General features: G+C 44.1%; 1 protein-coding gene across 1 annotated transcript in view; it reads left to right on the top strand.

Annotated features, from left to right (window-relative positions):
* The window catches only part of rassf3 (Ras association domain family member 3), a gene marked incomplete at its 5' end in the record, with an annotated part of 79,132 nt that overhangs the window by 59,399 nt on the left and 7,233 nt on the right, over positions 1–12,500 (top strand). The window contains one exon of the mRNA XM_083935582.1: positions 9,905–10,012. Within this exon, the coding sequence (XP_083791708.1) occupies positions 9,905–10,012 (108 nt within the window). The remainder of the gene's footprint in view (positions 1–9,904; positions 10,013–12,500) is intronic.

The following is a 12,500-nucleotide window of genomic DNA, read 5'->3' as shown; positions in this document are numbered from 1 at the left end:
AAGGGAGAGGGTTGACAAATACATGTAAGATTGATTTAGAGGGAAAACACATTAGAAATGAGCTAAAAGCGTAGAAAAAACATGAATATTGGATTAAAAATAGAGATCTTTAATGAAAGGTTCAGTGTTTGAGCGTTTGCAGAGTTTTCTAGAAAGAAACAAATAATCAAAGGTAACATAGAGACACTTGGCACATTACCAAACTAGAGAATATCTTAGACAGCGTACTGCATGGGAAATAAAGTTTACAATAACAAAGGAATGCTTAATATTGACCTGAGACGATTAATCGATCGGTCAGTTGATTTCGGCCGTCGGCGATCACTGAGAATATTTACGGTTGTAGTTTTGTGGGAGCTAAAGAGAGAAACTTGAATTCGTAAGCTGTACAATTGTTGTTTTTCCTGTTTAATGAGGAAAATAAGTGTGAGAATTTGTCTTTTTGTGACAGTTTGTGAGTTTATTTTGCTCATTTATATCTTGGTGAACTCAATGCTTGAACCTGGGCGGATATATTGTTTCCACGATCAACGGTTGCTGGGCTGAAAAAGTAAGACGACAGATACATCGCCCAACCCTAGCAACTGTTATGCTAGTCCGTTTTATTTAGCCAAACTTTTCCAGCTTCTCCAAAGTCAGTTCTCGCTGATTAAATTAGGTACAAAGACAAAATGAGACATTTAGGGCGCACTCACACTGTCCATCCGTACCGTGCCCAAACAGGTTCCACAGGTAGTCTAGTTCGTTTGACCAGTGTGAGTGCAACCGCTCCACTGCGGCCAGCTGGCCGTCCACAGCCCGTTTGGGAGAGGTGGGCTTTTGAAAAGCACGTTTGCACATGTACGAGCGTGCGCACGTGTACGAGCACGAAGCCTACGACAGTTCTGAGGTCATTTCCTGTGCGCCTGTTGGGACATAGAAAAAAGAAGGAGGGACCATGCGCGGACATTTAAAACAATGGCGGTGAAAGGTTCACGTTGGTGTGATGCGGAGGTGGAGTGTTTACTGCAGATTTGGTCGATGAAAAGATTAAAAAACAGTCGACAAGACGCACAAAAACTCCGAGGTCTACGGAAAGATCTGGAAACAAAGCCACGCATCGCCATGACGTCATCAATGCGTGTGACGTGTTACGGCGTGATGACGTATAGGCAGCAAGAAGCATTCTCCGAGGCCCAGGTAGTGTGAGTACAAACGGGCCTGGAGGGGGGGACAAGGACCCTAAAGCACGGGGCACGGGACGGACGCACAGTGGGAGTGCGCCCTTAAAGACGACACTTCAGGCCTTTGGAAACGTATTCTAGTTCACTTTGTTCTGACATTTTATCGTCCAAAGTGAGAGAATAACTGTCAGAATGATCGGTAAAGAAAGTAACTGTAGGATTAATAAAAAGATACTTTTGCTTAACTCACAGCTAGCTACATTAACTGAAATGTGTCTATTTGCTTAAGAACTTTTTAGGACTAGTATTACCAAAGATTTTGTCAAAAAAAGAAGCTTGAATAGCAACAAGTTAGAGTAACAACCAGTATATAAACTCCCTTGTTAATGTTTTACTCAACGTCATTTCACACGAGCATAGCTCAGAGGAAGTAAGTAAACACACGGACAGAAATAAAATGTCTTTGTTGTCCTTTAACATGTAAGTTAGACTCGGTTCGCACAGCCGAACCTCTGTTGTTTAGTCTGCCTTTGGCGCCCATAACACTCAAACACACAGTCCACTGCTTTAGGGTGTATTTAGCCGAGCTAGGCGTGTTTTGTCTGCACACACACACTCGCATGAGGTCATCTATTTACAGACAGTGGGTGCAGACGAGTGTGACAGTGTTTAACAAAGGCAGGAATGCTGCAGGTGTGTGTGATAAAAGCCACTTCACATGCAGACTTCACATGTTTCTCTCAGCTCTTCTTTTTCTGCGTGCTCTCTTTTTTTATCCCCTCTTTCTCTTCTGCTTTCTCCAGCGTTTCCCGGTAGCTCCGGCGCTAAACGCAGAGTCTGTTCTGCTTTTTTTTTTAACGCACGTCTGCTCTGAGCAGCAAGTGTCACTTTATATCACTTTATATCATCACTGCATCACTTTATATCATCACTGCATCACTTTATTTAGTTGTTCTGTAACTTAGTTCAGTATGAAATGCTTCTACACTTTAACACTGTTATCACTTATTTAGTTTGTACTTATTTTATTTAACATGCTGTTAAACTGCACGCTGCGTATTGTTGTATATTGTATAAACCTACGTTTAACCACAATGTCTGTTGCACTCTGTCACATATAGTTAATTGTTTGATTTATTTAATGTTTTACGCTTTATTTTATTTGATTAATGTTAGCTTATTGTTACATTTGAGTTACATTTGAGTCATTTAATGCAAATCACAAATTCAATACGTTCCCACAGTGGAGGCAAAGTGTTGCGTCATCTAGTAACTAAATTGATAGAGAGAAAAAAGACTAACTACGTCAGGGTTTTTCACACCAACTCCTGTAATCTGTTTCCTGTGTTAACCAAAGGCAAAGCATGCGAAACATTTAGTATCTCTGCGTTATCCTTTGTTTTATAAGTGCAGTGGCTCTATAAGTGGCTCTGTCTTACTGTGTCCTTAATGTGTTGTGGGATTCGACTGTATGCAGATGATGTTCTTCTCTGTCCTGCAGAGTTTCCTTCTCTAAAAGTTGCTCAGAAACTTAACAGCAGGCAGCAAATGTTTATTAATACAACAGGTTTGCCAATATGTATCATTTTTGACAATTAATATACTTTATAATGAAATATTGGGCTGTTTCTACCAATAATAGAAGTGTAAGGCCACAGCTTCAGTGTTACTCAACTCAAACAGGGATGCAAATGAAGTGCGGATCTTTATTCTTCTCTGTCATTGAGACCCTGTCTTTGTCCTCCTCCTCCTCTCCGTCCAGTGTTGATCTTCCAGCTTCAGGGGGAGGATTTGCTGTGCTTTTAAATAGGACCATGACCTCATTGTGTTGTAGCTCCACTGTGCTCTGCTTCTCTTGTTTGTTTGAATTTGGTTGCTCTCACCCTCCCAGTTCCTCTTAACCCTCTCTGTCCTGAACTGGACACACTGGTTTTGCACACCCGTGAGTGCTAAAGGGATCGTTTTTCAGCCGTTAACATCAGTCTGGGTCGGTGTTAGAAGCTCTGTGGGTTTAAAACAGAAACAACTCATTCATTTCTAAATTCAGGAGTATTCCCCTCACTCCTATTACCATAAATAAACAGATGGATGAATGGGAACAACTGGTTTTACTGGTGCAGGTAAAGGCAGTTTATGAAGGTTGGAAGTCACTTAGGGCGCACTCCCACTGTGCCTCCGTACCGTGCCCCGTGCTTTAGGGTCCTTGTCCCCCCCTCCAGGCCCGTTTGTACTCACACTACCTGGGCCTCGGAGAATGCTTCTTGCTGCCTATACGTCATCACGTCGTAACACGTCACATGCATTGATGACGTCATGGCGATGCGTCGCTTTGTTTCCAGATCTTTCCGTAGACCTCAGAGTTTTTGTGCGTCTTGTCAACTGTTTTTGAATCTTTTCATCGACCAAATCTGCAGTAAACACTCCACCTCCGCATCACACCAACGTGAACCTTTCACCGCCATTGTTTTAAAATGTCCGCGCATGGTCCCTCCTTCTTTTTTCTGTGTCCCAACAGGCGCACAGGAAATGATGTCAGAGGCCTCATGCTCGTACACGTGTGCACACTCGTGCTTGTACATGTGCAAACGTGCTTTACAAAAGCCCACCTCTCTCAAACGGGCCGTGGACGGCCAGCTGGCCGCAGCTAGGCGCGTACGGTTGCACTCACACTGGTGAAACGAACTAGACTTTACCCGTGAAACCTGTTTGGGCACATTACGGATGGACAGTGTGAGTGCACCCTTAATCTGGATCGAGCACAGTCACGAGAGGAAGGATACCCATGAGTCATTGATAATGTTTCTGTTTTTCTTCTTGCCTTTGGTTCTGTCTCTCCGCCTGTCTGTCTCTCTATCTCTCCGCCTGTCTGTCTGCGGATGACAGATAATCTCCTTACCTGGCCTTAATAATAAGCTTATCAGTCTCTTAAAGTGACGGCTGAATGTGACAAAGGTCAAAGGTAAAGTCACGATAGTTCAACACAAGTTTTAGAAATTAAAAAAAAGGAATCTAATATTCTCATACTCATGGTTGTTGTGATGTCATTTGTGTGTGTGTGTGTGTGTGTGTGTGTTTGAGCGGATCTGTTGAGGTCCACTGTCACCTGTGTGTCCTCCTCTCTAATCCTGGTGAGTCAGTGTCTTTTTCTGGCATCAGACACCGGTCATCGCCGCCACTAAGAAATTGACTCAATGCACCGATATGCAGTAGGGTTTAGGGCGCACTCACACTCTCCATCTGTACCGTACCAAAGCACGTTTCACTGCTAAAGTCTAGTTCCTTTGACCAGTGTGAGTGCAACCACTTGCCGGCCACGGCCGTTTGGGAGAGGTGGGCTTTTGTAAAGCAAGGGGGAGAGGGAGGGGGGGACTTGTTTAATGTTGACACACACACACACACAACGTGTGTGTGTGTGTGTGTGTGTGTGTGTGTGTGTGTGTGTGCATGCTGCATTGGCACCTTGTCTTTCCTTTGAGCAGAGCGTGTTTCCCATATAAGGGTGTATGTGCCTTCAAAAGCTCTCTGGATTGTGTGCGCGTGTGTGGGTGTGTGTGTGTTTTTAATAGACGTAGAGGAGGGCTGCACTATGCCCATGTAAGCACACACACACACACACACACACGACTCTGCAGAAAGTCAGTCTGAACTCAATGACAGAAGATATGAAACACCAGGACTGACTTTTCGAGCGTTTGCGTCCTGTTTTAAATCTTTAATTGTTGTTTTAAGGCTTAAAAAAAGAGGAAGCAGCGGTCGACATTATAGACTTAAGTGTGTGTGTTTGTTTTGTTGACACACAACAAAAACAGACTTAGTGTAAAATAAAACGGATAAAGCCAAATGCTTTAGTCGTCGTACTCTTATGCGAGTGTGGATTGTTTCCATTATCAGTTCATTTATTGGTTAATTTCTCCACACTGGCCTGGGAATGCCTCAGGATCCCCCAGTTAGGGTGCACTCACACTGTCCTTCCGCACCGGGCCAAAACCGTTTTTTCAGCTAAAGCCTAGTGCGTTTGAGCAATGTGAGTGCACCCGCTCCGCGCATAACTGCGGACTGAGAGAGGTGGGCTTTTGTAGAGCGCGTATGCACATGTACGAGCACGCGCACATGTACGAGCACGAGCACATGTACGAGCACGAGCAAGAGGCCTACGACGGCTCTGACGGTAATTTATATGCGCCTGTTGGGACGTAGAAAAAAGAAGGAGGGACCATGCGCGGACATTTCAAACAATGGCGGTGAAAGGTTCACGTGGTGTGATGCGGAGGTGGAGTGTTTACTGCAGATTTGGTCGATGAAAAGATTCAAAAACAGTCGACAAGACGCACAAAAACTCTGAGGTCTACGGAAAGATCTGGAAACAAAGCCACGCATCGCCATGACGTCATCAATGCGTGTGACGTGTTACGGCGTGATGACGTATAGGCAGCAAGAAGCATTCTCCGAGGCCCAGGTAGTGTGAGTACAAACGGGCCTGGAGGGGGGGACAAGGACCCTAAAGCCCGGGGCACGGTGCGGAAGGACAGTGTGAGTGCACCCTTAGAGCTGGTTAATGTGGCCCGGGAAAGGGAAGTTTGGGGTCCCCTGCTAAAGCTGCTGCCCCCGCGACCTGACCCCGGATAAGAGGCTGAAGATGAGATGAGATGAAAGGGTTAGGGTTATAAAGTTCACCTGCATGTTGAGTTACGGGAACGCTGCAGTAAACAACAGTGTAATTAGGACAAACAACTAATCTATTAATCCACAATGAAACTAATCATTAGTTGCATTAATAAGCTGTAAGTGACGTGTTTATAACTGGCTGTAAAAGCTCACGTGCGGATGTTTTGCACACACACGTCATCTTTATCTAGAACTTTCTTTATCAGCTCTTTCGACCTCTACGGCTGTTTATCTGTAAACGCAGCGACGACTGCTGCTGACTTCACGCACACTAAAGCACTCTTGTGCAGACACACACAACCCGCACACACACTCCAGTCCCTCGTGGCCCCCAGGCGGTCGAACTAATCACTTATTTTAATCCGTTATTTTCTTGCATTGTCGAGTTTTCCCGCAGGAGATTTCCATGTTTTGTCTAAAATTAGAGTTTAGTCGCAGGGCATGGGGCTCCGAGTGTGTTTTGCTCATGTGCTCACCCTCCAGCAATGAGGCCCTTTGCACACGTTAAGTCCGTGTTTGAGATGATTTTGGGGGAAAAGGAAGAAATATAATATAAAATAAAACATAAAATACATAAAATGACGTGATTTAATACAGTCTTGCTGCAGAGCTTTGATGAAATGTGCATTTTTACACCAGGAAAGTGAGAATATGATGGAGTTTTTTTACTCTGAGTGAATTTACGTAAGTCCTCCCGCCTTATTTTCATATAAGTGTGCTGGATCACATGATAAATACCACAACGCTTTACTTATTATCACATAAAGTACATGTGTACTGTCATTTTATGTGTAAACAAAGCCACGCATCGCCATGACGTCATCAATGCGTGTGGCGTGTTACAGCGTGATGACGTATAGGCAGCAAGAAGCATTCTCCGAGGCCCAGGTAGTGTGAGTACAAACGGGCCTGGAGGGGGGGACAAGGACCCTAAAGCACGGGGCACGGGACGGAGGAACAGTGTGAGTGCGCCCTTATTCTGGCATTCTGGCCTTCAGTGCTGGAAAAACAAAAACAACAAATGTTTAAATTCACCCCCCAACTATAACTTTATTGATGTATGTAGATCTGGGAAAAGGGGGGGAGGGGTTGCTGCTATATTTAAAAACATATTTCAGGGGAAACAGATGTCACTTGGTGATTTTACATCATTCGAATACCTGTGTGCTGTGTTGAAATGCTCTCCCAAAATTCTTCTGTTAATTATTTACAGGCCACCTAAATACTCAGCAAATTTTTTCGATGATTTTACCGAATTATTGTCTAGTATCTCCACTGACTTTGACTGCCTAGTTATAACTGGTGACTTTAATTTTCATATTGACGATTCGAATGGCAAGGGTGCAAAGGAACTTTTTACTATTTTAGATACATTTGACCTGTCTCAACATGTGAAAGAGGCTACTCATTGTAAAGGACACACCCTGGACCTGATTATCACAAAAGGTCTCAATGTTTCTGATGTTCTTGTGACTGATCTTTCATTGTCTGATCACTTCTGTGTTTTCTTTAACATTTCTTTAATTCCGGAGACACAAACAGAATCAAAGAATGTCAAAAAGCGCTACATCAATGAACATGCTAATGTACTCTTTAAAAATGCCATCTCCTCGCTACCACCTCTAAACCCATGCCATGCTGATGATCTTGTAAACAACTTTAATTCCAAAATTGTGAATATCTTAGATGTCATTGCACCGGTTACAGTTAAAACGATTTCTGGTAAGCAAAAGGCACCCTGGAGAAAAGCTGCTGTTGTAACAGCCCAGAGAAGAGAGTGCAGGAAGGCTGAACGAATCTGGCGAAATACAAAACTTCATATTCACCATGACATCTATAAAGAGAGGCTCCAGGCCTACAATTTAGTCTTAAAAAGTGCTAGAGAAACATTCTTCTCCAATATCATAAACAGCAACACTAATAAGGCCAAAACCCTATTTGCAACTGTCGACAGACTGACCAACCCCCCAACACAAATACCAGCCGAACTCCATTCCACACAGAAATGCAATGAGTTTGCATTCTTTTATACTAATAAAATTGAAGGCATCAGACGTGCCATCAATATCTCAAACAAAAAAGTTGGATCACCACCCCGTTTAGGCCAAAATAACACAGCAATGATGGCAAGCTTTAATGCCATAGACTCTAAAACTCTAGTGGAAACAGTGACGGATCTAAAGCCAACCACCTGCTGTCTCGATGCTTTACCTACCAACTTCTTTAAGAATGTTTTTGACTGCCTATCAACAGACGTATTGCAAATAGTTAATAACTCTATTCAATCGGGCAATTTCCCAAAGGCCTTCAAAACTGCAGTCATTAAACCTCTTCTAAAAAAGCGGAGCCTAGATGCCTCTATTATCAACAACTACAGACCAATTTCAAATCTACCATTCATAAGTAAAATAATTGAGAAAGTTGTACTCCAACAACTAACTCACTTCTTGGCTTCTACTGGCTGCCACAACAACCTCCAGTCAGGATTTAGACCTTTTCATAGCACAGAGACGGCCCTTATTAAAGTTATAAATGACATCCGTCTTAACACAGACTCTGGCAAAACTTCAGTACTAATGCTATTGGACCTCAGTGCTGCATTTGACACTGTCGACCACTCAATACTTTTGGACAGGTTGGAAAACTGGGTGGGGCTCTCAGGCACAGTCCTAAACTGGTTCAAGTCATATCTACAAGATAGGAACTATTTTGTTTCCATTGGCGACTTTGTATCAGAACAAACCAACGTAACGTGTGGAGTCCCCCAAGGTTCAATCTTGGGGCCGACTTTATTTAATATCTATATGCTCCCACTAGGACAAATCATGCAAAATAATAACATTGACCACCATTGCTATGCCGATGACACCCAAATCTATGTAGCGCTATCACCAAATGACTATCGCCCCATAGATCTTCTGTGCCAGTGCATTGAGCAGGTCAAACACTGGATGTGCCAAAATTTCCTTCAACTAAATGAGGATAAAACTGAGATAATTGTTTTTGGTGCTAAGAAAGAAAGGTCTAAAGTCATCCAACACCTTCAATCACTGTCCCTGAAAACCTCAAATAAAGCCAGAAATCTTGGGGTTATTATGGATTCTGATTTACATTTCAATAGTCACATCAAATCAGTAACAAAATCGGCCTACTATCACCTTAAAAATGTAACAAGACTTAGAGGGCTCATGTCAGCTCAAGACTTAGAAAAACTTGTCCATGCCTTTATAACCAGTAGGCTAGACTACTGTAACGGTCTCCTTGCAGGTCTTCCCAAAAAAACTGTCAGGCAGCTACAGCTCGTTCAGAACGCTGCTGCTAGAGTTTTAACAAAGACCAGAAAATGTGAGCACATTACACCAGTTCTTAAATCATTACACTGGCTTCCTGTACGTCAGAGAATTGATTTCAAAATCCTCCTGCTCACATATAAATCACTTCATGGTCTAGGGCCGAGGTATATCACTGATATGCTCCCACTACATAAGCCTTCTAGATCACTAAGATCCTCTGAGACCAATCTGTTAGTGGTTCGCAGAGTAAACTCAAATCAAGGGAAAGCATCTTTCAGTCATTATGCAACAAACAGCTGGAATAAACTTCCTGAAGATTTGAGACTTTCACCCACTCTGACCACTTTTAAAACTAGACTGAAAACTTTTATGTTCACCTTAGCTTTCTGCTAAATCTTTGCACTTTTAACGTCCGCACTGTTTTGATTATTGTCTATGTTTTTATTCTCTTTGTCTTCCTGTAATGCATTTGAATTCATGACATGTTGTGCTGTGAAGCACTTTGAGTCTGCCTTGTGTATGAAAAGTGCTATACAAATAAAGCTGCCTTGCCTTGCCTTGCCTAAATAGGAAACTTTTAAATAAACAAGTCGTGACTTTGGAGATTTGTACCCAGAAATGTACTTTTCCAACAACTTCTCCACTGCGCCTGTCGCGCACAAAACATTCTTGGACTGTACTTGTGCGCCCGTCCGCGTGTGTCCCGCCGCTATTGTCTGAACAGAGCCGGTGTTGTTTTAATGATCCCGGTTTGACTCTTCTCGTGTTTCTTCTCTTTGACAGGATGTGGAGAAGGAGAGAGAGCTGCGGACGGAGTTCAGCAGGGAGGAAATCAGGCAGAAGATCGAGCAGTACAACACGCTGACCAAAGACCTCCTTAAGATGACACTCGTGAGTGGAGCGCACACACACACACACACACACACACACACACACACACACACACACACACACACACACACACACACACTCACACACTGGCTGAGTCAGGGACTTGTGTGTATTTTGCTTGGAGCTTGTTTCTACTTTAAAAACAGAGAAAATGGTCTTTTATCTGCACCATCACACTCAACATTGTGACTCATATATGGAAACAGATGGTCATAAAGACGTTCAAGTCACAATTACAATTACCGTTTATACCATTTACATCGTTTACATCGTACACCCTTTGTATAAAGTAGCATTAAATTATATTCAAGTACGTTAACTGAGTCTCGGGGGCAGCAGCTTTAGCAGGGGACCCCAAACTTCCCTTTCCCGGGCCACATTAACCAGCTCTAACTGGGGGATCCTGAGGCGTTCCCAGGCCAGTGTGGAGATCTAATCTCTCCACCTGGTCCTGGGTCTTCCCCGAGGCCTCCTCCCAGCTGGACGTGCCTGGAACACCTCCCTAGGGAGGCGCCCAGGGTTCATCCTTACCAGATGATCCTGAACCACCTCAACTGGCTCCTTTCAACACAAAGCAGCAGCGGCTCTACTCCGAGTTCCTCACGGATGCTGAACTTCTCCCCCTCTCTCTAAGGGAGACTCCAGCCCCCCTCCTGAGGAAACCCATTTCAGACGTTTGTACCCGTAACACCCTTTTCAAAATACTTTTTTCGTGTCCAAACGCAACAACGGCCGAATCACGATCACTTCTTTCTTCAGCGAGACACCTTTTCATCGATAGGAAAGAGGTGAAAGGACAACTTCCTGTCTGAAGTTTTTAATCTTGTGCGTATGTTTCTGATTAAATGAGTCTTAACTGACAAAGTAAAAGTCTTAACCTTTCTTCCTCAACTACAAAACAAAAATATGTCAACATAAATGACAGCTCTGGAGTCCTGCAGGCTTTTTAATCTCTACATTTCCGAGGTGTGCTGATGTTTCCGCACCACCGTCCTCCAGCATTCCTCAGCAGTCACATCAGACTGATGATGATGTTGTTCCTGCTATTGTTCTCTCCCGCACCGTTTCCTTGGCAGCGTGAAGTTGCATTCAAAGCATGAAACACTACGAATAAGGGCGCCCTCCCACTGTGCGTCCGTCCCGCGCCCCGTGCTTTAGGGTCCTTGTCCCCCCCTCCAGCCCCGTTTGTACTCACACTACCTGGGCCTCGGAGAATGCTTCTTGCTGCCTATACGTCATCACGCCGTAACACGTCACATGCATTGATGACGTCATCACGATGCGTGGCTTTGTTTCCAAATCTTTCCGTAGACCTCTGAGTTTTTGTGCGTCTTGTCGACTGTTTTTGAATCTTTTCATCGACCAAATCTGCAGTAAACACTCCACCTCCGCATCACACCAACGTGAACCTTTCACCGCCATTGTTTGAAATGTCCGCGCATGGTCCCTCCTTCTTTTTTCTGTGTCCCAACAGGCGCACAGGAAATGACTCGTGCTCGTACATGTGCAAACGTGCTTTACTAAAGCCCACCTCTCCCAAACGGGCCGTGGACGCCAACCGTACTGCTCCTAGGCGCGGTACGGTTGCACTCACACTGGTCAAACGAACTAGACTTTAGCCGTGAAACCTGTTTGGGCACGGTACGGATGGACAGTGTGAGTGCGCCCTGAATTCATGTTGAATCCGTCTGTAAACTGAAACGAGGCTGTCTGACGGCAACGTAAAGCTGAGGAAATATTCTAAATCGACGTAAACTTAAAATTATAATTTTAGGTGTCGGAAATACGTTTATCTGCTGCCCCACCACACTTTAAATAATCCAAACTGTTCCTTTAAACCAGCCCAGGTGTGATGAAAGTAGATGATTCGAGTCAGCAGGTAGTTGGGTCGGACATAAGAGGGAAAAGTACAGTAATAAAGTAAAGTCTAAAACCTGTTGCGAGCCGATAGCATCAGAAGCTCCCAGACATGTTGTCTTTACCACACCTTTCTTTCTAATTTTGTCTTCTTTCTTATCACTTCATCTGTGACGGCGCAAGTTTCTCTTTGTCTTCTTTCAGCTCGCGCTCGTTGACTTCTGTTCACACTGATCTCGTTTGTCGGGTTATGACCTTCACACACAAACGCACACATACATCACACACATGCACACGCACACGCACACGCACAGTCCTCCAGGCCCCACGCGGAGTAATGAGATTAAGACGCTATATATCTCCCTCCGTCTGCGGCCATCTGTCCTGCAGGGACACGCTGGGCTTTACTGGGTGAACTGGTCTCTGCTGCAGAGATCATAAAGCATAAACAGTAACGTGTATGAATACACCAGGTGATCTTGTTTCTATGCTGGGGATCATTTTCTGTCTTTCACTCAAGGTTTAAGCTCATTTCAGTTGCTGATTGTTTTTACTCTAGTTTTAATGCTACTTACAGCAGTTTTTTAGGGCGCACTCACTCTGTCCTTCCGCACCGGGCCAAAACAGGTTT

Source organism: Echiichthys vipera (assembly GCF_963691815.1).
Source record: "Echiichthys vipera genome assembly, chromosome: 20".
Classification (NCBI taxonomy): domain Eukaryota; kingdom Metazoa; phylum Chordata; class Actinopteri; order Perciformes; family Trachinidae; genus Echiichthys; species Echiichthys vipera.
Note: the sequence above shows the minus strand (reverse complement) of the source record. Positions and strands in the feature narration are given on the sequence as shown.